This window comes from Ornithodoros turicata, chromosome 4, assembly GCF_037126465.1.
Source record: "Ornithodoros turicata isolate Travis chromosome 4, ASM3712646v1, whole genome shotgun sequence".
NCBI classification, from domain to species: domain Eukaryota; kingdom Metazoa; phylum Arthropoda; class Arachnida; order Ixodida; family Argasidae; genus Ornithodoros; species Ornithodoros turicata.
In genome coordinates, this window is record NC_088204.1 from 11400 (window position 1) to 37905 (window position 26506).

Here is a 26506-nt window from a genome sequence, read left to right on the forward strand (position 1 = left end):
ATGGGAACACACAGGTAGGTGGCGTCTGTATAATGCATGTGATAATAGAGGAGAGAGTAGTGAAACATCCAAGGCGACTTCAACGATGTACGCTTAAAGGGACGGTCGCATCAGTTCCAGTCGATTTCGAGACTATAGTGTTTTTTTATTCCTCGTGGACGACGGTATACAAAATTCCACACCAAATAGTAGTGCACTGAGTTCTATTTGATGGATACATTAAAAGAGCAGACACCGGATGTTGAGAGTATGCCGGAATTCTCTATGGTAAAACGAGAAAACACCACTTCATAAGACCCAATGAGGGGGCGACCTTGACAAAAGGAATGCCAAGGCTGCGTGGATGCCCCATAGAGTTACTGAAGTCTGGACAGCGGCTCTCTCCTCTGGGGACTGCCATCATTAGCAAGTGATGTCACGCCGCCGGTGCCTCTGCAGCTGTGGAAGCAGCGCAGATATTTAAAAATAATTTCTTTAATATCTAGGCACTTTTTGGACGAAAAAGTTTGCCAAGTACATAATTGGTCAATGCCGAACATAGTGATATCGGTGTCACAGCCAGGATTCTGGATGCAACCATCCCTTTAAAAAACCGAACACTCTAATCACAATAAATTTCTCATGTACGATTTTCCCCACAGGAAGAACTGTTTTCACCAAAAATTTTATGCGTTGTACTTGAAATTTTATAGTTCGTTCAATATCTGGAAGCAAATATATAAAAACCTTCAAATGGAGAGTCCTTAGTTCCAATGTGTCAATATAACAAGATGCTCAAAAATTTCCTCGAGCAAGACATCATAGAGGTTCAAATTAAAGGATTTTAGTAAATACACCCTGACTTTATTAACATCCTTTCTTGTAGGAAAGGGATATAATACAGCCAAAAAAAGATGTTGACCTTTCTGTCCCTGGAAAACATGATCTTAGATCCTGAGCGTGATGACGTCACAATAAATACGGCACAACATTCTTTTCAATTAGTAGTTTGCACAGTTTGTCTCCATGTTCACGTGCAACTTAAAACGACGTTTGAGCAGTAGCCAATAGAGCCACTCGCTTATTGCACCTGAGAAGTTCTGAGTGTTCTCATTGGCCAAACTGCAAATGGCGTCACCGAGAAGAGCCACCTTTTCTGCAACCCACTGTCCTTCATACATTCAACATGCATTCAACAGAAGGGCGATGCAGTTGGATCTTTTGTCTTGAAAACCTCTTTCAGTGACTTAGTTCCTTGCTTATCGTCAAAGAGCAACTCATCCGCAGTTATTGATGTTGGTAACGGATTAATTGGCAAGGCTGCCGGCAATAGTGGCGGCATCAAACTTGTTGGGTCATCTGCCGTAGAAGACGCGTTTGTAGATGATGGAGGGATGACGGAGGTGTTAATGGGAGGGACGGGACGCGGCCTCCGCTGATAAGCACTGTAGCCGCTTGACCTGTCCCCCTCGTCATAAGAGCTCAGTGGAGATGCGTAGTCCATCCGACTTTTGCGTTTGTCTCCTGGCTTGGCCTTCTTTTCCTTTTTGTCCTTCTCACATGGATCATGACTATGTTCCGGGTTTTCTGCAGTTTCCTTGTTCTCTGCTGCTTTTTCCGGCTCCTTCGCCTTTTGCTGTTCAAGCCGTCTTGCCAGCCGTGGATCAATTCTCACTGGGGCAACGTGTGGTAGAATTCCTGGCAGTGCTGGTAAAAGAACGTTGCCAGGTGGAGTGTTCAACAGCGGTGAGTTACTTAGGAGTGGCGAGGTGACTGCCTGCTCCGTTCGCTTCAGATCGGCCGTTTTGGTCTGTTGCTCTAGATGCCGGGCTACGCGTGGATCCCTTGACTTTACTTGCTTTACTAGTGGCTCCACGGCCGGCTGAGGTGTGATTGGCGCTTTCGGTCCGACATTCTCAGATGTCTCTGCTGCCAAATGCTTTGCAAGTCGCGGGTCATTACGCATTGTCGAATCTACTGCCAACCACTGCGCAATAGCATTGTAATCTGGTGATGCTCGAAAGACCGTCCTCAACTTGAATGGCACATCACCATCCTTGGACTCAATGTATGCAATTTCAGGCTTTGGGTTCGGTCTGTCATGGCGCAGCCGTGGGTCACGCTGTTCCACTTTTGTCGCACGTCGTGGATCTCTACTTGCTGGCAAGGAGGGGGGTTGAACTGGAGCTTGAACTGTCTGAGTTGAAGAAAATAGCTGCTTCCAGAAGTCCGGCTGGCTGGGGACCTGCTGGCGGATTGTGCTTAGCATCTTTGCGATGTCGATGGCAGGCAGTGACGTTGATGTAGTTACCAAGGCAGTAGTGGAGGTCTGCGATGCTGATATGCTTGGAGATGCTTCTTTGGTGGACTGTAATGCAAAAAGAAAATTTTGAAAGACTATTAGATGGTTACATTTTTGAGTTGGAAGACTGAAACATTTTGATATTTTGCACAGCACCAGTGGCATTATCAAATGCCCCATTAAACCAAATAATTAGAGATGGGACGAATCCAGAATTTTCAGAATCTGAATCCAAGGAAGGTTATGCGAATCCGCGAATCTTTCGAATCGTTTCGTAAAAAAGAAAAAAAAAGAGTTTAAAAATCCAGGGGGAAAACACTTCTTCTGAAAAGTACATTGAAGCAGAATATGATGTTTAATGGAAAACAAACTACATAACAGTTCACTTTTAGGAGAAAACATACACATATATTTCCTGCTAAATGTAAATTTATTTAACATGCTGATAATCAACTACAGGGAATACATAAATTATCAAGTCTGAATTGTTTCCATAAAACTAAGAAACAATCAAAAGCAGAACCATGCTACTTTTAAAATTGTAGTGTAAGACCTCCTGCCTGAACTTTTTCGGTCCAGAGCAATGTAAACAAACAAACAAGAAAACATTCGACGGCCAATCAGGCTTTCGGCGGACTCTGCACGCGCCAATTTTAATAAGAAACAATTGATGAATTCGAAAGATTCGACTCGCAATTTTGGGCACTGGGATTCGGATTCCCGAATCTCGAATCCCTGCCTAGGATTTGAGGATTCCCGGATTCGGTTGGCACGTCCCTACAAATAAGTAAAGGATAGAGCTCTGCAAACACTTGATACTTTGAAATTCAAAACTTTGAATTCAAATCAAATAGTTAATGATAGTATTTGCAGGAAAGAGACAGCAATTGGGTATTTTCTTGAAGTGGGTTGGAAATATTCGCATTCGCGAGGATTGCAATGGGCTTAACATCGCAAACGATATTTATAGAGCCGCATCTGAAGAAACAAAAGCAAGTGCGAGGTGATTCTATGCCCTGAGCTGTTTTGATGCTTATCTGTAAATAAATACTGTATAAGTTGTTAAATTCACGGGCTTAATAATTCACAAATTTGCGAAGAGCCAGGGTCAGGCAATTATTTGCGGAACTTTAAATTTGCGGTACCGCAGTGCGTCGCCCCCGCACAAGGCGTCTTTGGGATTATCCATCTTGAACTAACAAAAGGACAACAACCCTGGACACCCATTTCATTGCTTTTAAGTCCTTCTGACTCAGAGTGCTACAATGAGGGGTCATTGCCGAATTTCCGTGTCTCCCGTCATTCTTATGTCCGCATCGACACAGTGAACACCGTGACAGCTTCGTATTTTTCAACTCATTACTGCCACGTTCTTGCTCAGGTACTTGAAGCCAACGTCGCCGCGTCCTTCTTCGTCAACAAGCCACCACGTGCATGGACTGCCTGACAGTGCCGACCTCCATGCGGTAGGCGATAAAAGGAACTTTTTCTGCTGCCAAAGAACATGTCTCTCACGAAGTAAGTCAGGTACAGAACTGAAAGTGCAGTATAAGAGCGTAATGAACCACGTACATAAGAGGTATGAGCATCGAGGGTCTTATTTCTTTCTCGTGTTTTTCTGTAATTGCTTCGAATATTTTGCGGGACTTTAAGTTCGCGAAAAAAAAGGGCATTCCCAAATTTCGCGAAAATTACTACTTGTACAGTATTCTAGAAAGAAACAGCCTCTTATATGTCCATCATCACGTGACCTCGAATATGGGGCAAGGCCTAGCGAGCCATGACATGTCTCCGACATAGTTAGCATGCGCTGCCAACACATCAAGCCTTCTATCAGAGCGGCTACCTTCAGTTCGAACTCCGCATTATTCAAAACGAATCTTCAGTCCCCCTTCGAGTTTGAATTAACGAGATTGCACTGTATAGAACATGAAGACGACATATACCCGGACCGGCTAGGTCCCAAGTACAAAGAATTCCGATGGGAACAAGCGAAACTGTGAAGCCCAGAGTAATTCCTATGTGAAGAAAGGCTATCGGACCCACTAAAGTTTCAAAAATGATTGGTGTCAACCTCCAACAGTTATCGGTCGTCAAAGGTCGCAGATTTCATGAAGTAATGGCTGGAAAGGAAAGCAAAAAGGGAAAAAACTGGTGGATGTGGCAGATGCCAATCATCACAATTATGGCTACTTGACCAGCTTGGAGAACCTTTTTGTGCAGTACACATGTCCCAGTTGCCAAGCTTCAATAATCAGTTATTTCAATCACTTGTAAGTGCCAAATAAACCTTTTTTTTCAGCTTCAGCGTCTTTTTGCACGATTTTAAGGGATCTTTAAGACGCTCCTGATATAGTAAACCTAAGGCTAATCCCTGACGAGTTTACTATAAAGGGGTTCTACTGCATCAGTTTTAATGCAGTCTTATCTGTTATTTGACAGAATTTTACAGCTTGTAAAAGTAAAACCAATCAGTCTGTAACTGTAAAGATTTCAAACCACTGGTGGCTTACCTGAACAGTCTGTTGTTGTAACTTCTTCAACACAGCCGTCAAGGGCCGGTCGTCGTCATCGTCATCACTGCTCTCACCCTGCTCTCCACCATCCTCCTCGTCATTCTGTCTTGCATCCTTCTGTGCACATTCTTCTGCTTCTCGCTGTTCCTTCTGCTGCTGCTGGATTCTGATAAACAACTCTCGCTGCCTTCGAGGAAGGTTTGGCGGAAGAATGGCAGCTTCGGCAGTCGTTTCTGCGGAGGATGTCTCTGACTGCTGTGACATCTCATCGTCTTTTCGTTGCTCTTTGGTGAAACCGTCTTGGAGTTCCCAGAGAACGTCACCGAAGGAAAGACATCGTAAAAATAAAAAACAGTTGTAGCATTGCAAATCCATAAAAAAATATTTGTTTTGTGGAAATAAAAAATGTAGCTCATTCTTCCTCCACAAAACGTGTAATGTTTGTCGAAAAATTAAAGGGGGTTTGCAGTCTGCGGTAATCACATCCTACTTTGTATGATTAAACCATCCACAGTAATGATGATCCCTTCCACCAAAGCTATGGCAAAAAGCCATTCTTGGATGACTTGTGTCTTCCAAGCCATTCGCCAGAACTTAGGAGCACCTAGTACATTTCGTTTAAAGGGGCACTAAACTGCAAAAATTTCCCATTGCGGCATGGAACAGTGATTTACCCAGACCACCCTATAGTCCCAACCACCCAAAATTGTGAAAGATACCCCCTATATTTTTGTGTAATTGCACAATATCTTGTCAAAAGCATGAAAATAAGCCCCCTTGCAAAGCCCAACACCCCCCCCAAGACAAAAGTCTGGGTAATCTGCTGGCATGGAAGGTCCCGTCGTCATGACAGTAAAGCAAAAAGAACAGGGTCCATCCGCTGCGCTGTTTACAATTCAAACATGAAGAAAAGTGCCAATTCAGAGGTTCCTCTTTCGTTCCTTCTAATCGTCGAAAAACGTCAAGGGTACGACACCTTGAGTGCACACAATTGTCGAAGGAAATAAATGCCTGAAGGTTCCCTTTCCTGCATTTCTTTGCCCACTCAACGCTGTACTGACTTCGCTGCAAAGTGTAGAGACACAGGTCACCAAGGCGCATATTTTGTAGTAGAGGCAGCAAGAGCTAATGCGGGTGGAGCAGTACAGGTCAGATTGGAGATGCGAGTGCATCAGTAGCTAGAGTTGGTAGAGCTAGTTGGGAGTGTTTCAATAGCGCTGTTGTGCGACTGCCAGTCTCTTGCATTATATGTTCTACAACGCTGCTTCTGCCCAAAAAACTATTTCAAGTGTAGGAATTCATGTTACAAAATCAACAATTCATCTTCACTGACAGATGGGACATTTCGTCATCTGGGCGTGCGTGAAACTCCTTGTTCGGCGCACCTCACAGTCGTCGCACTGCGAAATAGCGCACAATTGTGCTTCTTCCTGCATTCAAGCTGATGAGAACTGAGTACAGAGGATACCTGCTCCTAGGAGCCTATGGGAGCAAAACTGCAATCCCTTATATGTCTAATTCAATAGTGCAAGGTAAACAAACAAATGGCATATCACATACACGCTGAACAATATTAGTAATGCACTTGTCCTCTGTACCAATATATCCCATACCTGCGTGAGAACTATCTGGATCGGAGACCCCTGATGAATACTGGGCCGTGGGACCTTCCCCTGGCAAGAGAAGAGTCAGGCCAGGTATGTTGGATGCTGATTGAATGGTGGATGACTGGGAATCGCAGGTTGCATTTGGAATGATTGTTATAGGTTGCCTAGGCAAAGAATCCATGTTGTCCTTATCTCCTTCATCCTGGCCTGCAATGGTAAAAAGATGTTCCACTTTATCCATCACATAACGCTAGGGAATACGTAATTTATGCAAAATATTGCTTGGAAAGTTCGCTACTGCTTTCTCCTGGTTCTCCTGCGTGCTCGTGTATGACATTTCTACATGCACCCATGATGCACATACTGCATAATTCCGGATGGAATTGACATCTGGTGCTGGTCGTCTCCAATGCATATTTAATAAAGAAGACTACAGAGGGCTCATAGCATGAGGCACGCGAGCAGAATCGGCCATAATAGCAGATGAGAAGAATTTCTAGGAATTCAGCATGGACACCAAAGAAATTATGGTGTTTTTAATTGTTTTGCAGTTTATCTACATGCACACAGAGAATTATGTAGATGTTCTAGACTAGGTGCATAGAAGTCGTGCACGACGACGGATGGAAGGACAGGAAGTAAGCAGAGAATAGAATAGTACAAAATGCGCCCAAAAGGAGCACAGAGGAAGAGACTAAGAGAATTCTGCTACTGACAACAGTAGCGTGATGCAGTACCGGGATCAGTTTGGTGCACATTTATCCTGCCCGAGGCACCCTGCAATCGTCAGTCTATGACGTAACATCGTGAGCAATGCTTCTGTTCTGACAGCTTATGCGAGGCTGAATGCGACAATCCCATGTGGAGAGCATTTGTGTGTAGTTTTATTAATCTATTTGCAAATAAATCATAGAACCAATACAGAAGCCCTGCCTGCTTTCGCACTTCGTTTAAGATTTTCACTTCAATATTTGTTGGGGACTTCATCAGTAATCATGTTGCCCCTCCGGTCTTCCTCTCATCGTCCAACAGATCTTACAGCATTTCTCATTCCCAGGAAGAGGTGTGAAGACGCATGTCGCTTTAAAATGAACTAAAGAACAAAAGATAAGATGTTTAGTGCTAATACGTATCCAACGTGGGACACTAAACTCACAAGTGTAATTGTCCCATACTGTTTTGCCGACGTGGTATGCCCATTTATCTTGGCATGCCGCCATTTGTTCAAGCAAAATAGCTGCCACAATGTGTCATCTGCACAACTTTTGTAACGAACGTGACCTTCCGCCGAAAAGCGGCGGAAGCGAGAAGCGCATTCGGCGACGTCTGCATCGGAGGAGACTTCACAAAGTGCGCCTGTGGAGAATTCGCATGATGCACCATCATAGCGGAAGTTCCTGTGTGTGGTATGCAGTGACGCATGTCGGACTATTCCACATGAATTAAATGAGCGCAAGAAGATATGTCGTCTCAAAGCTTGCCTTTCACTGCAGTCACGTCAAGTGAACCATATCTACACCGTATCGCTACATGTGATGAAAAACTGATTCGTTTCAACATTTGCAAGCATTCGGCACTGTGTTGGAATAAGAACTGAGAAAACACCGTTTGAAAACGAATAATCACACACAAAAAAGCTAGTGGTGTATGTTTGATGGTCCAGCGCTAGTATTATCCACTACAGCTTCATGAAACCTGGTTGATCAATTACAGCGGGTGTCGACTCAAGCCAATTGGATGAAATCATAAATGTGCTTGCAATTAGTCAGCCTACAATAGTCATGTCTCATACGAATCCTTTTGCAAGACAATGCTCGACCATATGTCCCACACAAAAAACACTGCTCAAACTACAGCAGCTGGACAAAGAAAACTCTCTGTCACCCATAGTACCAACCAGATCTTGCTCCAACTGACTACCACATCATCCAGGCATTGGATCCCTTCTTGCAAGGAAGTATATTCAATTCTTAATTAAGAGGTTGTGAAAAATGCCTTTCGTGCTTTCATCATAGTACCATATTTACTCGAATCTAGGATCCGATGGTGCAAAAAAAAAAAAAAAGAGAGACTTCCTGTCTGCAAGCTGATCCGCACAAAGTTATGGGCAAATGCAAACAAAGACGCATTTATTATCGATACTCGGCATGTCACCCATCATTAAGATAACTGTTATCGTCCTTGATGCTGTCCTCCTCCCACTTGGTATCTGTCCAACGCATTGGTAATTGAACACTTCAAAAATGATAGTATGATCAGCGCTACGAGAATCTCATGCTAAGTTGTCACTACCCAGTTCCCAACATGGCTTAGCGGCACATTGTTTCCTCCAGTGGCACACGTTCTTTTCACTGACGCCAAATTCTCGCTGCAGCCAGAGGTTTGATGTTTGCTCGGCAGCGAGAATGGCTTTGCGTTTGAATGCCGCAGTGTTGTGCCATTGCATGACTGCCGCCATACCGTCGCGAACACGTTGCACGTTGGAAGCGCAATAATGGCTGGCGGCGTGTGCTGCGCATGGAGATGGCAGAACCGGATGGAACCGTACAAAGTCGCGCTGCTGACCACGTCCTCGAATCTAAGCCGCACCTGTAGTTTGCTACCCAGAAAATTTGAAAAGGTATCAGCATACAATCAAATACATATGGTAACTGCCGCTCCAAGTTTCTTTGCTGCTGGCATAATCAAGCTAGTATTAAGATAGCAAAACTGTGCCTACTTGTACTGCTTCTTGTTTGAGATTTTTTAAAAAAATGTATTCAAAATCGGACATTTCACATTTATTGACCTGATACTTCCACTGTCATATAAATAGAAACACAGTCTTGAGAAACGTACCTTGGTCATGCAGAGGAGGAGATGAGATACTGGGTGATCGAAATGGTGTTCCTCCCATTATGCGAGGAAAATCTTCATCCATGCCCTGAGGAGGAACTATGAGGCCACCCCTGATTGGCGACAGGGTGTCCATGTAGAAGCTGTTTGGCCTGCAAGCATTTCCAAGCATTCAACAAACCCTGTTAGAAATGGTGTTAAAAATCCCGGGTCAATTTTTCATTCCTGAAATTTCTGGATCCTTCCCATGAATCCATGCACGGAATTTTGAGACTGAGATAAAACTAGGCACAACAGAGTCTTTGCGTAGGTGGTGACATGACTGCATGTGTCTTCGTCTGTGTCTCGTAGCTCTGTCTCTACCAGTCATGGGTAAGTTACAGCTACAGTTAGCCCGTAAAAGTAGTAAATGGGTTATAGCTACTCTTTTTGAACTGTAACTGAACTGTTGAATTAAAATTACTTAGTTACTTGACAGTTACCTTCTAAGAAAAAGAATAGCCAAATAAATGTCAAATGCCAGGTTGAAACTGTTCGAGCTCGTCAGTATTGCATCCATCTTGGTACAGTCGCTGTGCCTGTCCCAGAGCTTGACTGATTCAAAAACTGCTCCTTGAAATGCCTCAACCTCGAGATTTTTCAACGGCTTCCTGCACTTGGCAAGTCAACAGCCATATTGTGATGGACAATCCACCAGTACACAGACAATTTCACTGCACTGAAAGCGCCGAATTCGTGGACAAAATCTGTGTGCAGAGCCGTATATTAAAAAGGAGTCTGGCCATCAGAAGGAGTCATAAAAAGAGGCTCGACCTGCCAATCACAGTTTCACGCCTCTGATCGGTTTCAATGGTTTCACGCAGCAATTTCAAAGTTTCTGCCATGAACGTTTCTCAAAATTCTGCCGCAAACTTAGTCTGAAGACTTTTGCTTAAATTTAACGAGCAAGCAGGGAATGTTATTTACCTGACAAAAGGTGTTCCACGGGGTGGGCTCATCATGTGTCCAATGGGCCCTCCTGGTCCCCCCAAAAACTGCATCCTCCAAGACTCTGCTGCCTCTTTGATGTGCCTTGGGGGCGAGCCAAGTAGTGAAGGTCGTTTGGCCGGTCCTTGGTCCTCGTCGTGGGGTCCACCACAGTCTCCTCGCATGGGGGAACAGTCACCTCCACTCCAATGCCTCATGCCTTCGTCATCCATGCGAGAGCCATGACTGTCCAGGTACTAAAATACCAACTCGTATGTTACTCTTCCAACACAAATGACAAGAATACAAAAAATATTGCAAATATTTTACAGATTCTGAGATTTGTTGAAAGGAATAACCAATTTTGGTAACAAACTCAGTATAGATAGCATGCAATCCCATGAATTAGAAACTCAGGATAATTCAAACTGATGCTCAGGTCCTACCAAGGTAATGTGTATTTGAATGGAGGGACATGCCCAGTATGTAACTCAAAAGCACAAACGTGCACAACACTTGCCCAGGCGTGCACTATTGGGTGTCAAGTTTACTTGTTACTTATAAGACCATTACATACCCGTGCTGGAAGAAAAAAGGAACAAGCAAGAAATCACTGGGTGTGCGAAAACCCATGTGGAATTATGCCGCGCACTCATGATGTGCAAAGCAAGTAAGTCTCGCTGTTTTAAGGGCATCAAGACCCTTCCTGTTGCGTACACAGCCAACAAAAAAGCATGAATGAGAGAAATATTTTCTTTGGATGGGTTCATGTATTTCACATTCACAGGGTTTGTAACTAGGTGGGGTTCATGTCCATATAGCCACGGGCTGAAGCACAGTTTCATGCAGTTTACATGCCTGTGCCTCATTTTTCACTTCTCCATTTGTCTGGCTTTTTGCCAAGCTCTCTTACTCTTCACATGTGCTTGCACTCAGCTCCACCATTCAGTCCTGCTCTGACTACACTGGAAGCTATTGTGAGCACCTCCTGATTGAGTCAGCACCCTCTCTTGTTGGCCATCCACGACAACTTTCTACAAAAGTGCAAAGCAGTGGGCAACATTCTTCACTTCGCCGCAGCAGCTTATGTCTGTCCGATATAGTGAATGTCTACATATTCCTTTTTTTTTTTCCCATTTTAACTGTGTAAGCTTGCACATTTTGCTGCTGCAGTCTGTCAGAACCATTAGCTGTCATCAGTACATCTAGCATAGTGCAATGACGAGAGAGTTGTCAAAGAAATTAAAAGGGAACTTTGCTCAATCTGAGTCAGACTGACCTGATGGCCTAGTCTGAAACAAAAATTTAGTTGTGACTTCTTGTGCCATGCCATATCTTATGATTCATTCCCTAGGGTTCTCCGATGCTCAGTAGAACCTTGTGCAGGAAAACCACTTGAACACGGACTGACATACCTAATGCCAGTATCTCACCTCAGCCAGTACAACAATCCCGAGAGGGGAAACAGAAGCAGCTTGTAAGAGGTTTCGCACTCCTGATTGATGCTGTCAGAATATCCAAGGAGAGCCGGAAGCTGACAGAGTGCGGTGGCATGAAAGTAGAAGCATGCCGTTGTCCACGAGCCACTACAACACTCCACTAACAGACATGTCGTGATGCTTGGGGTCCACGTTTGCGTTGGCACCGTCAATGGGAGAATGAAAAGGGCATGTGGATGAGGAACAGTTGGGTATACTGCTCCTGTTTGTCGCGGTGGATGCAGGGTAAAGAGTCGCACAGGCGGGTCTCAGGGAAGCTGAAACAGTGTGGGATGCAAGCAGCGATAATCCAACGACCCGCACGCCACCGGAAGGCTGGAAGCGCCACGGAGAATCATGACCAATCGGCTGTAGGTCAGATCTGGAACAAACTCCAGACTCACTGCAATTCCTCGGGGAAACTGTAGCCCTGGTGCCGGTCGTCTTCCACTCGGTGATCGCGTGCCAGTTTGCCCAAGATGAGTGTCGAGGAAAGTCAAATTGAAGGCTTTCCCACCAGCTGCATGGCCGAGTGGGTAACAGCATCCGCTCATTGGTGGCAGCCAGGGTCGTGCTGAAGATTGGGAGGTGGTGGGCTCCAATCCAACCAGTCTGTCTGAGGATTTCCCTGGGTTTTCCGGTAGACTTTCCAGATGAATGTCAGCTGAGTTCCCCCTGAAGTAGGCCCAGGATGCATACTAACCCCCTTGTCCTCTCTCCATCTGTCCACATCTGTACGCCGCTGATAGACACAGTTGCTTTGCGGCGCTAACATGGGCAACATACCCCCTTGTAGGTATCAGTAACTGATGGCAACACGATTGCTGACACGTATGGAACCTTACAAATCTCCTTCACCACAAGACTGACCGATAACTGTCCCGTTGATAAGAAGACAATGTATACCACACCCACGCACGAGAGCACTGTATCAGGACTCATGTGGAGCCATTTTCTAACATGAATTAGCAGTGTGGCCTGACAGTGAATGTGTGGCAAGGCTTAGCAAGGCATGAGGCCTCTCCAACGTGTAAAGCCAGCGCATGAGGCAACTATTATTAGTTCTAACTCAGCTCTATTACAACAAATTTTCTGTCAGAGTTCGAATTATCAAGATTGCCCTGCAGAAATTTGTTGTTTGTGAGATTTGAATTGAAACTCGAAATATCTCTTCAGGATATCTGCAAAAGAAACACTGTGTCAATTGCAGTATTAAAGTAAACCTGATGTTCCAACAATTCCCTTGCCCTAAGGGGGGATGTGATTCTTAAAAATACTGCATCGTTAAAAATAAATCGTTTCGGAATCCCCCAAATCCACCCTACAGTTGCTAGAGTCATGTGGTATGGCCCAAATCAAGGTGAACTGCATGCAAGGGGCTTAAAATAACCTCACAGGACCAAACTAGCCTAAACTATCCCAAACTAACCGAAACCAAATTAAACTAACCTAACATAACCTGATCTAACCCGGCGCAAATTGCAATCAATCCGCCTCTGTGCTAGATGGAAAGTGGATTTTGGAACAGTTTATTTTTAATGGTGGATTATTAAATGGTGATCTCTAAGCGGGGATAGTAAGCGGTTTATTTTAGGAGATGTATTTGTAACCGTGTATTTTTTATGCTGTTTATTCTTGGATGTTTTATTCTTAATGGTAGACTTCGGGAACCCCCCCCCCCCCCCCCCCCACACACACACACAGAACAAATATGGCAGCAATGATAGATCACTAGGTAGAGGGTGAGTGCTAATAAGGGCAAAAACCACCAATATAAGCTACGCCTTACTGCTATCCTCTGCGTAGAGATGCACATCTATCACTCCGCTGTCGTTGGACTACAGGATATATTTTGACACAGTTTATTTTTAACGATATATTTTTAAACAGTTTATTTTTAACGATATATTTTTAAACAGTTTATTTTTAATTATATATTTTTAAACAGCTTATTTTTAGCAATATATTTTTAAACAGTTTATTTGTAACGATATATTTTCAGGGCGGATTCTTGAGAGATAGTTTTTTGGGCGGGAATTTTTGCGCGGTTGATTCCTTATCGGGGAATTTTATGTGGTTTATTGTAAAACAATATATTTTGAAAGAGTTTTTCTTAAAGGATTTATTGTTGAAGATTTATTAGTGCAACCGCCTGTTGCACATAACCTTTGAGTGCCTTTTTCTCAGTTTGCATCTTTGAACCAATCACGCCCGCTATTTCTCATCTCTCTCTGCCTGCAGTTAACAATTCGTGAAATTGGTAGTTACATTTCTGAATAATCCAGGTGGTGAAGTTATTTCTATTGTTGATAATTTAGTGTGCAATTTTGTATGCTTAGCAGAAGGGCATAAATACGTAATCTATTTTGACCATTCCAAGTTTTGTGTATCTGCCACTACAAATTTTGTATGTGAACAAAAGAAAATAGCTTGCACGCTCTGCTGTAGCCTTGTAGCTACATGAAAATCCTCTTTTCGGAATATTTTGTTGAATATTCACCTGTAAAATTGTGTAGCAGTGGGAGCTATTGTTTGAAATTCGATAGTTTATAGCCCCTTTTCTTTTTTTTTCAAATAAGATATCTAAAGTCTGAAGCGATATTTGAGCTCAGCATGTCAAAATAAATATGACTGCAAAGTTTCATTAAAGGTATTGTAAAGCAGCAGCACCGATCAAATGTCATTTGTGTAGCTATTCGAGAGTCCAAGCCACCAGGACAAAAACTGCGCAAGTTTCATTCCAATCGGTGGTCCAATTAATTAGAAAATTACAATTAAAGATTACAGGCAACACTGCACTAGGTATTCGAAATGATTCCATACTCCTGCCACATACGGCAGCAACCACATTGCATGCGTATAACACTGGCCCGACATAACAATCCACCACAACCATAAACGACACAACGATCTGCATCTGAGGATAAACAAAAAATGCTGAAATGAAATGCTGAGCCTTTGAAAAAAATGTGTCAGCCGTTCAAGAAGCCAGACAGCATCGGGACTTGTTTGTTCACAGAGGTTCACAGAGTTTGTTCGTTCGAAAGAGGCCGCGAACAGAAGGAGCGCGCAGGCACAGTAGAGAAGTAGGGAGAGCCTCCATCGAATAACGGCCAGCACTGGGTTACTTCGCAAAAAACACTGTTAACAGTGGTTTCAGAATGCATAGGTAAAGAGGGAAACTAATAATATGGTTACTAAAATAACGAAGTTCCGATGTAATAGTGTGTAATACCAATTTTCAGTGTTGCCCGCAGTACAGAGGGTTGTTTGACACCAGGCGTCGCACCGCTCCACTACGCCGCATTTTTCATGGCAAATTAAAAATATTTATAGCGCGTTGTCGGTCGTATGGTTCCGCATATGATACTTAGAAGCAACACAGTCTCTAGGCACATCACCGGCATATCATGCTTGTCTACTGCTTTACAGTACCTCGATAAAAGAGATAGGGCGCAGACTAACTGGTGCATGATGATGAAGGAACGAATAACCGAGAGACACGGGACACGAAGACAAGCACAAGAGTTCCTTTAACAGTACCTTTAAGATACATGAAACAGTAGAGGTTTTGGTTTTCAAGGAGCATGGAAATGGTATTCAAGCCATCTAAAGACTGCTCGTATTTCGGGAAATGGCCTATGAAAAGTATACACTGGAAATATTTAGGCTCAAAAAGGTTCCACTATGACACAATTTAATTCTAAAAAACGCTGCTGCGGCAGGACGTTTCTGGACTACTTCTCCAGGTCACTCCTCCAGTCCCGTGACGTCGTGAAAACTTTGTCTGCTCTCGACAGAGCGACGTGCTATACTTGTTCACTGCTATTCATTCAAGGATATCAAACAGGAAAATAAACGCTTCAAAAATGATATCTGTTTACCAATGGCATGCTATGGTGGTTGCTTTATGGTTCTTTTATCACACTTGCACGAGTCTACAAGTGGGGAGTACGTACACAGTACACTACGTCGCCATCAGTGTCTCATATATGACGGTATATTCAATGTGGCTCTTTGCGGTTTGATGCGTCTCTCGTCTGCGTTCCATTTAATCGAGATAGAGCCTGTATAATTGCCCGTACATATGTGTTGCACAAGTGTGTGCTTCACTGAGGAGGCCTACAGTGATGCAGTGTGGAGCTTAAGGCTGCTAAACGAGAGAAGAAAACTAACAAACAAAACGAAGCACGGTTTTCGCACACAGCAGGTTCCAGAAAATGAGCCAGCAAGAAGTAGGTGGCTTGCCTTGATTAAACGTGAGGATGTTCAACCTGGCACTGAACTCTGAATATGCAGTCTACATTTCACTGAAACTGATTACGAGTCACCACCGAGCATCGTGAAACCCGTCGGCACAGAATCCCGTATCTGTCTGAAGCGATGTGTTGCTCCGTCGCTAAATTTACCCGATGAGAGCGAGCAATGCAAACGGCAAAGAATGAGGACCGTACAAAACTCGAGCTGCTGCACAAGACAGATCGACCGGTTCAGACCCCATGTACCTTATTGGGAGAAGTGTCAGCCAGAAGAAACTGAGAAACCACGCAGCAGACGTCGCTCCGACCTCCGCCGTGTCGATGACCGAATCTGGCTGACGTCACACCACAACCTCTCCTCTGAGTCGATGCATGTGCTTCGTCACATCGTGACGCACGTTCTCTTGGCTTGTCAGGTCAGGTGGCCTCCACAGAAAAACAAAGAGCTTCGCGCGAGCGGGGGAATCAAACATCTACCGTAGGCGCAATACGTTCGCCAGGACAGTATTACTCGCGTAAAAACATTATATGTACAGAGGTGACACATTTGAACGGGTTCAAAGAGAAAACTTTTTTCTCCCCACTTTCCATGACCCTTTAGGAGCCAAATCGCCCTTAACGGTTATTCACGAATAGCAAAAATAAATCAGTGTAAAATTCGAACATATACTATTTTATTAGATTCATCTGTTAAATTGTAATTTGAGCTGAAGATATTTTCCAGGCTTCAGGTTATCCTGTGCAGAAAGAAGATACTGTTTTCTGTGTCAAAATCCAGTATGGCTACTCATGAAATTTTTCCATTATATCTTTGTGAGCTTACCCTCTGCAGCAGCAACTGTTTCTCGTCGTCCAGTGGGGCATGTGAAAAGCGACAATGGGTGTCTGCAAAACACTTGGCACCCGTGTGGAAGAATTTGCAGGGGAAGTCCTCATGCATGAAGCTGCAATTCTCTCCTCTAGCACAATATCCGCTAAGGTAGAACTTGCACAGGTCCTGCTTTCGTGGTACGGGGGCGTCATGGGAGAACGGGCAATCTGCACCCTGGAAGCAAACAACATTAACAAAACACTTTGTTTAAAACTACTTCTGTTACCTTGAGGCACTTGGAGTCAAGGTAGAACTTGCATATGGAACGGCCCTCTCCACGAGCCCTCCGAGGCCCTGGTTTCAACTTTTTTTTCTTTTTCTTGAGAGCGGCACGCTTATCCAAGGGATGAGCCTTACGTCGACCAGCGTGGAAGGGAACCTCCCCAGGCTGAGATCCTCCATCGGGAGAATCAGACCTGCAAGTGTTGACATCTTATGGCTGTTTCAATACTAGAATTATGCAACTGCTCGACATATTTGTGTTCCCAAAAGGTTCCACATATTTTTATTTATTTATTTTTTATTCAGTGTTAGCACCATGAAGCAACTGTGGCTGGCCCTTTTTTTGATTAGTCTTTGAATTGAATGATTAGTCTTTCATTTCTTTTTTTGTTGGTTGAACTGCAGCTTATGTAATCAAACGTATTCCATGTTCTTTATGCACCCGTGAGAAACAAAACAATTCTTAGCCAGGTTTTGTTTGTGTCAGATAAGAGGGAGCAAAGAATGGTCTGACTTTTTGTTCGATTCCAAATTACAAAGACATTTCACGTAAAACCGGCTGTACAAACCCATTCACAAGAGCAGATTTTTAATGACTAACCTCATAAATGAGTCCTCGAAAGGACCTACAGGATAATCGTGGTGTCCATGATGGTGGGACGGACGATGCCTAGGACTCGAGGTCGGAGAAAACCATCCCTCTTCCTCTTCTTCCTGTAAATGACATTCAGGTTTACACACGAGTTGTGCAAAATGTTGCCGATGTTCACCCTAGTGGCAAGCGCACACATTTCATGGCCATCAAACATGTAGGTAGTTGCAAAACAAAATTTTCTTTCTTACACAAATCAATGCTTTGAATGTGCCTCTCGTTGGCTTTCCGTTATATCAGCCACAAATGTCAACAATGATTAGTCTTTCATTTGTCCATCTATTTTCTCTATAGAGTTTATTCACTGACGTCATCCCTGTACAGGGCACTAGCTTCGAAAAGGCAAAGTCATCGCCACGATGCAGGTCCCCCGACATTTGGTTCCAGTTTTCGTTCGCTGCCATATGCGATTTAGAGGAATATTAAAACAAGGAAATTACTTGGATATGGTACAAATAATATTTGCACATAACAGGAACTTTGAAAGACCAAATGTATGAGGAAAGCGGTGGCCAGTCAATACCTACACTATGGTGGTAGATCTGGTAGCGACAGTGGCGCTCTCCTGCAGATAACGTCATGTGAATAAACCCTATGAGAATAGAGTTACCTTTGTTCTCTGCTCTTCTCCCCCTTTCTTGCGCTTCTTTTTGTCTGTCCGAAGCCGCTTTGCTTTCCTTGCTCCACAGTCCTCCCCAGCAAGCTTCCCATCTAAGTGAGAGATGTCTTAATGAATTATGCGCAAACTGAAGAAAGCCACCATGTGACTTTTTCAAACGCAAGTGGGGATCCTATTAACCTTAGGCAGGCAAAATTTTAAGCAGATAATACCTGTTTTAGAATGGTCATCACTGTCTTCCTTTCCAGAGTCAACAATTTCTCCTTCCTCCAGGTCAGGTCCATCGTCGATTGAACTGCATAACAAAATAGCATATTTGTTCATTTCCTTTGCTCAGTTGCAGTGGGAAAGTTTAAAAATAGTACATTAGCAATAATGCAGATGAAACAAAAAGCAGATAACTGTGTTACAACTCATAATGGCCAATAAAAGAATTTAGGAGCAATTATGCTCCAACAATATGCAACAAATCATAAAGAAAGCATACATGAAACAAATGACCGATATACATCAACAGTGATTGTTTTCCCAATGCTACGCAGAAATTAGGATAGTTTTTGTTTTAGACGTAAGGTTCAATAAACGTAGCGTGTAAAACATTTTGTAATTTTCCCAGGCAGCTGTGATCAGAGATGCCAGTCGATGTTCTCCTTCTATACCTTCTTTTCTACATATAACGTGGGGAAATAAGGTTCCCGATTTTTATGTCTCAGATATCCATAGGCCAGAGTTTGTGTAACACTTGAAAAAAAAAAGAAGCCAGTCCCATAATGCTTACTGACGTGTTCTCCCTCTGCCCTAAGGGATACATTATATTATGACTCCTTGTAACCTAACCATCTATCCCACACACCACAACTGTCTGCTATGTTTGAAGCTCATACTCAAGGGTGTGCTTGAGTGGAAGGCATACAGTGACCAAAGAGAGGAGCCTTCGGTTCTAGGGATCCAAGAATAAGGGGGTTAGATATGAATACCCGCCGATGTCTATAGTAGGGAGGCTAGAAGAATCTACAAGTAGAAATCCAATGCATCCAACAAGCGAGCGTGTCTGTGATAAATATTTTGCACCTCATATGGGGTCTTAATTTGAGTGCCCTAATGTGGTGAGCTGTAAGTGTTCCATTTTTCAGGGCAAGTCTTTCTATGAACCACAACCTAAAATAATAGCAGCAATCTTAGAGTGATATCAGCCCTGCAATCCTTTTCAAGTATAACCGAGGCCTTCTCAAAATCGCAAGGTGGGTGCGAGTAGTTGTGTACAGTAGTAGTGAACAGTTTCGCATATTCCACTGCGCTGCCTTTGGGGCATTACATATATATATCCGGAACTTTTTATCCATCCGGATATCGATTATTTCGACAAACACTGGAAAACTGGCGGAGCAAGTTTTGGAGGCATCCTCGAGGTGCTATCCAGGTGCTGGGGTAGCCATTCCTGGTAATATTTTTCAGAGGCTCTGCTCCACCATCCTTCTCAATATTACAAAATAACTTCTTTTTTTTTTTTTCATTAGACAAGTGCAACAACAACAAAAATCATGTTAAAATGCTTTAAACTGGGCATGCTTGCTGTGCCAAAAAATTGCACGCATAATATGCAATAGCAATATATATTCCACTTTTTACTGAGCAGTATGAGCTATTTGAGACCGTGAATGACCCACAGAAAGAACTTACATCTAACACCAGCCACTCCACACTTGCTTTTTGTTTTGTGCGCACTGCAATTAATGCGCTAGCTTTGCCAATAGGGGAAAGTATTGGGACAATATGTTTATACTATGCATGCCGGTCAAATGATTCTGTACGCCAATATAATTACTCCATAAATATATAGAGAGATATATAAAAGTAAAATAATAAGATGTGGACAGCAGAGTACAGGAAAGTTAACAAAAACTAGTTTATTTAGTGGGTAATCTAACACAAAGATTATAATATACTATGAAACATTTCAAAGAACGGTCGACGTTTCGACACTGGCACTGTCTTTGTCATGGCAAAAAAGGTATCTTTTTTGTCCTGACAAAGACAGTGCCACTGTCAAAACGTCGACCGTTCTTTTAAACATTTCATAGTATATTACAATCTTTGTGTTAGATTACCCAATAAAGAAACTAGTTTTTGTTAACTTTCCTGTAATCCGTCATCAACGTCTTATTTTACTTTTATTCAACTTCGCAGCCGTCTGATATATCAACCTCTTTAACCTATATATATATATATATATATATATATATATATACTGAGTCTCAGTCTCAGTCCCGAAGAAGGCGGAGCTTCCGCCGAAACGTAGACTTCCCCAGACCCTTAGTTTAAATGCCAGCTTAATAAATAACTTTCCCCTACTCCCTACTTCAGTCTCTGGTGTCTTTTCTCCCCTATCTATATATATATATAGATACTCACAGAACTTATATATATATATAAGTTAAGGAGGTTATATATGGGCGTATTATTATTATGTATGTATATAAGAGGTGTATTATATGGGATGTATATACATACAGTTTCTGATACATAGTAATCCTCAGTTACGACACCTCCTCAGTTATGATAAACCTGACAACACAGTACGGCACAGCTTGATCTCTGTTATCCTTGCAGTCTCAATCTCGAATAAAGTTCAAATCAATCAATCAATCACCAGCAAAGTTCAAGTCAAAGAAAGAAACAATTCTGTTTTCTCATTATCGTTACAAAACACCACAGTTCATTCGCATACTGTACAAAAGCCGTGCCCCATAAATCCTACATTGTGAATTTCCACTTAGTCTGCTTACAAGTGCTTTTTTAGAAAAAAAATTTACTCAATGATCCCTGCGATACGGTGTGCACAGATTAAAGACAAATCCATTGAGGCCTTAAATACTCTATATACACTCTGTATGTACTCTAAAATAAATTAATTAGACAACTAATTTCTGTAGAAAATTGTTTTTAAAAAATCCTCTGAGGTAAACCAGACACATCTGTCTTCATACAGCTGCTGAGTATAGAAAACCACGGTATTCAGAAGTGATACTGCCGGATTGGCACATAACACCCTGACTGACCAAGATTCGTCAACGTTGCATCGAATGCACAACAAGCAATGGCAAATAGATGTTTTTTTACGGATGACATGCATCATATGGTAGATTAATTGTCCAGCCCAATGATGAAATTATATAGTGTAAGTATTGAATGGATATGATAATAATGTATTTCCAGTACTTATGCAAGATTTTTTTCTCCTGGTTTATTTATGCAACATCTTTGCAGGATAATGCACGTGGGGCATTGTTGTCCGATGCATTGGGGCTGTAAACCATGCAGATTCTGACCATTTTGGTCACAATGTAGGGTTGTACAACCAGTTATTTATGTTCCTGACAGCAATATGAAGTTTCTTGGTTTCTTGTCAGTGACAAAGAGATGATTCTCTTTGCTGATCACAGTGGAGATGCATTTAATGTTGTAGTGGAGGAGGCAATTAAACATAGGACAAACACAACACAACCCTCACAACACACAGTTGCATATTTCAATCGAATGATGCCAGCTGATGGCAGTCAGTGGGTGTGGGTTCCAATCCCCCTGCTGGTGCCTTTTCTTCAACTGCCATCATTTAATTGGAGATGGACTTCTCCTTGATGGCAAAGACAAGGAGGTTCTTTAAAGAGATGTTCACGACATGGGTATATATGTCAAAGGATCCACCGATCTAGTAAAGTGACACCAAAATTTCGAAGCATGTGCCTGACAGGCCTGGAGTCACAGTCATTCAGGTCGGAAAAATCACAAAAGCTTCATTGAAGGTGTTATCCAGTGTGCGGAGGAAATTGAAATATCTTACGATTTCATTTGATGCTGCCCTTGAATTGTAGAAAAGCATCAAATGCTGCACCCACGTATGCCAGGAAGAAATGATGGAATTCATTGGCATGAATTTAGTCATGAGCTAGCATGTGCTAGCATCAATTTAGGGCAACGCTCCATAGCGTACGTTATACTTAGACATCGGAGTTACCTCCGATCTCTAAGCAGCATTACATTTTACAGACAATGATACTCAAGCAGGCTCCACAGACTTCGATACAGTTTTCGCTGAACTAAATAGATCTTTGTTCTAGGGTTTGTCCATTTCAAATGTCACAGTGTGACGTCAAAAGGACACCAATACAATGACGATACCTTTTCGAAACAGAGAGAAAATGCCTGGGAAGTATGTCGCATCTATCACTACAGGGCCTTGCCTATATTTTCTGATAACTTGTTCAACTCACCAACAGGTTTTTTCCTAAATAGATCACATGTGGAATCAAATAGAAAGCCAAACGACTTGCCAGCAGACAAATAAATGAAGAGCAACAATGGAATATGAAATTACAAAACAAGCAGTGTTATGCTCATTCCAGTGACAGCAGGTACGAAAAACAGAAATTTAGTGCTCCTATAATAGTAAGCAGCAAGCGGAGGACTTTATGAAGATGCATCAAATTGTTGGCAAGAGTAAAATATTACTCGATAATATTTTCTGATCAAAGTGATGTTGCAGATGCTCATATCATGCACTGCTGAAAGGACAAGCTGCGAGAACAGTCCGAGAGAATACTGAGGTTTCATTAGGAACATTTCAACCTGACAGAAGAGGTGCTTGTGCTCAATAATACAGACAGCAAAATGCATTTCCGTGTATATCCACGTGCACCAGGATACAATGTGGATCCCCCTAAGAAAAAGCTGCACAAAGAGGAGAACATCATAACATATGCCAAGTGCATTTATTCTATACAAGTGACACCTTTTTGTAAATATCCTAAAGGCAACGTGAGGATGCAAAACCAATTTGGAATAAAGTGTTTACTTATAGCATCGTTCTTCCACTTTTTCTTTGTCATGTAGTTGTGTACGAAGCTGAATATACGTAAGTTGCCATGCCCTGTCATTTGATCTGCGTGTGATATTGGTCTGGTTATCACCCTAAATTTAAGCTAGTAGAAAAAAAAGCAAGACTTTTTTTATATATATGTGCTCGCATGTGCGTATGATGCCCTTTGTCAGGGTCATCCTTCGGACTTTATTTTGTGACCACTTCCTTTTATTCAGGTGCCCTGTATTGCCAATTTTCCTTTAGCATATAATTCCCCCTTGCAAAATTTTCTCATAGCGGGTATGCTTCAATTTAATGGGCTCAATTAATTGTTTCCAGGGACTACCACACCCCACATACAAAATATTGCTGCAAGTATTCACAGTATTCATCCTTTTCTCAAACACTTCTTGGACAATTTTGGGGGTTGCATTCAGTTTTTGTGGGTTCATATCCAATCTTGCTATTTAATGACACTCAATTGTGATCCATTGTGGGGAGCTGTAAGTGTGAAATCTACACCAAACAATGTTAGTTTACAACACCTAGGCACATTATTTTTTAATGAAAAAGTGGCAGACACAGAACTTATTTTGCATGGTCTTCCAACGTATCTGTCCAGCACAAGTGTTCTTGTTAAGTGCCTGTTTTAACTAATGTTTATATTTGTTGCTTCCACATGGTTGCAAACATAAAATGTGTACACCATCATTTAAGAAGACAGATGGTAGGTCATTTATGCTTACGCGAGTACACAGGTGATCTTTCAAAAATTGTACATATTTAACTCGGTCTTCTTCATGTACATATTTAGGCAACTTGGGATTTACTGCTTATAAAGACTTTCCAAGAATAGGTAACAAGGCAAGTTAAGAAATACTTAAAACTGATAAAACCAACTCCCAAGTGTTCGTCTTGCGTTCCCACACTGAGGGTCTTATCGGTCTTAAGAGTTACCAACCCATTCAAGTTTTAACCCTTTTTCACTTTCAGTTAAGAAAAAGGTACAAAAATTAATTTCTGAGGGATGGCAAAAGCATTACAATTGATACCACTGGGTAAATTTGTGCTGGTAAAACTTATTGACTCATCATATAATCGAGAGATTGTATTAGATAATCCCCGAGATTGAGGACAAAATTAGACATTACACAAACTAAATCTGAAAATTTGAGTATAATTTTGTTTCAAATATCAGGGTGCCAGTGGCATACGAAACCACCAGTGCCTGCTTCTTTGCCGCTTTGTCGATGACATTGTATGATTTGTTCTATTCTGCGTTCAATCACATTGCAAAAGGGGTGGCAATTACAGCTGATACAACCGGAAAATGTGATTTCTGATAAGGTGCACAAACAAACAAAAATGAAAGCGGGTACTCAAGATATGGGCGCGCTTCGATGTTTTTGCGCAACTCCTCATTTTTACGCCCTTCGACCACGTGACCGCGCAGTCACGTGGCACCCGTTTCTACTGCTACACAAGCATCTACTCATAAGCATCTTCCACCATGACTCATCTATTTTGAGCTGTCATGGGGCCAAGGATTTCGAGGGAAGGGGGGTAACCTTTGTCCGCTGAAATATTTACCCATGAAAATGCGATAAGCCAGAAGATAAATGCGTGGAGCACAAATACGTCACTGCGAAAGATATCGTTGGGTGAAAATGTAGTTACGTACGTTGTGAGAAATAACTTCAAACAAATGCTCCACACACAAAAAGGATTTCAGAAAAGTAGCAGATGTAAGCTAGCAAGAAGATGGCGGGGGTGGCAAAAATGCCCTTCACGGCCGTTACCACATTTGAGTAAAGACTTTACAGGAACTTGCGTTCGTGTTGACATCAAGAACACCAGCATACGGTACGGAAACGAGATGTGTCACAATGCGCAAGCTACGGCAGTGGAAAATATTCATGTTAAAAATGAACAACACTGACAAACTATTCCTGAAACACATGAAAATGGCAGACCATGCAAAAGTAGGCCGACACCCGATGGCTGCCACCCGGGTTAGGCCCGGATGTTCGCGCCATCTTGTCTCCCCCAGTTACCTTGGTTGGATTCCATACTTCGGAATACAGAGCACAGCTTATGTGACGTACTTTTACAGAAATATACGAGTTCGAATACGGGAGTACCCGACCTTTCAATTTCTCCATTCTGTGTGTCTTTGTTTGCGTGCCCAACCTTAGGAGGGGCTTTAGCAAACACACTTTCAAGGGCCATGTACGCGATCCGCCAGAGATCTTGTTATGGGCGGCGATTTTCAGAGTGATGTCGAGGTATTGGCATTATTCGCGGACGTATTCCTTAGAGAATTTGGGTAAAACACTGCTTCTTGCGAAGAAAACATCACTTATGACGACAACGTCATCAACCGAACCTGCGACGTAGCGACGAGTCCGTGGAACCTTGTCATTGGTTGGAACTTAGCTTGATGCAAAGAAATAGTTTGTTACAATGATTCGTTGTGAATGAAATAATAACACACGTATTTCATATCTAAGCGATATACAAGTAGTTTATGAAAAGCTATCACATACAACTAAGTAGGTGGAGTTGCGGCTAGGTGACGCAGGCTACCGCCCGCTCTAAAGGGAAAAGCCACAGTATCTATCCAGCTATCCATCTTTGGTGGCGCTATCTAGTGGGGGCTGTTGCAGTGAAGTTTGCACAGCGCCATTTCGGGCCCAAACGGCCACGGATCCCAACAGTAGGTAGTTTCATCAGCGGGTTTTGCATGGTGTTTCGTTTCAAACGGTATGGTGCCAAGGAAAGCTACAAAACCTGTAAGAAATCCACAGAAAAAGCGGTGCTTCTTGAAAAGTGCGAACAACTCGAGACCGTGTAATTTGAAAGTGCCGCGTCGTCTACTAAACTACCGCGTGTTACATAATTAGGGGCGCTGACGTTGCTGCTCACTCGCGCCACCTGGCCCAGAGCAAAAGCCCACGGGATAGGCAACCCTAAACCTAAACCTAAGCCAGGTTGAGAGCGTTGAGAGAGCGCGAAAGAGAGGTTTGTAGAGTAGCAAGCCAGCCCTAGCTTGGCTAACTTCTCTATAAACACATAATGAAGAAGAAGAAGAAAGAGGGAGAGCAAAGCGGATGAACGGAGGAGCGCGGCGCGGAGGAGCCTTTCCTCCTCAACGGCAAGGCTTGTAGCGGAACCTACCGAACGCGAGCTGAACAAGCTCCAGTTCTTCTATAGCCAAGCACGCCATCCAAGCCAATCCATGATGGTGGATGTAAAGTGGGACTCCCCAACAAAATCATCACAAAGATTGTGGTATATTCGCAATCTTTGGGAAGTCAGAAACATGTGTACGGAGCGAATATC

At 42.8% G+C, this 26506-nt stretch overlaps 1 protein-coding gene across 1 annotated transcript; it reads right to left on the reverse strand.

Annotated features, from left to right (window-relative positions):
• Nucleotides 1-821: 821 nt before the first annotated feature.
• LOC135390549 (zinc finger CCCH domain-containing protein 4-like) lies at nt 822-25581 on the reverse strand. The gene is made up of 11 exons (XM_064620244.1): nt 25311-25581; nt 18519-18601; nt 18298-18398; nt 17637-17749; nt 17040-17229; nt 16766-16987; nt 10206-10462; nt 9243-9391; nt 6411-6611; nt 4795-5096; nt 822-2347 (listed from the first exon to the last, which is right to left on the reverse strand). The coding sequence occupies exons 1-11, from the start codon at nt 25391-25393 to the stop codon at nt 1172-1174; spliced, it is 2877 nt and encodes a 958-aa protein (XP_064476314.1). The 5' UTR covers nt 25394-25581; the 3' UTR covers nt 822-1171.
• Nucleotides 25582-26506: the final 925 nt, after the last annotated feature.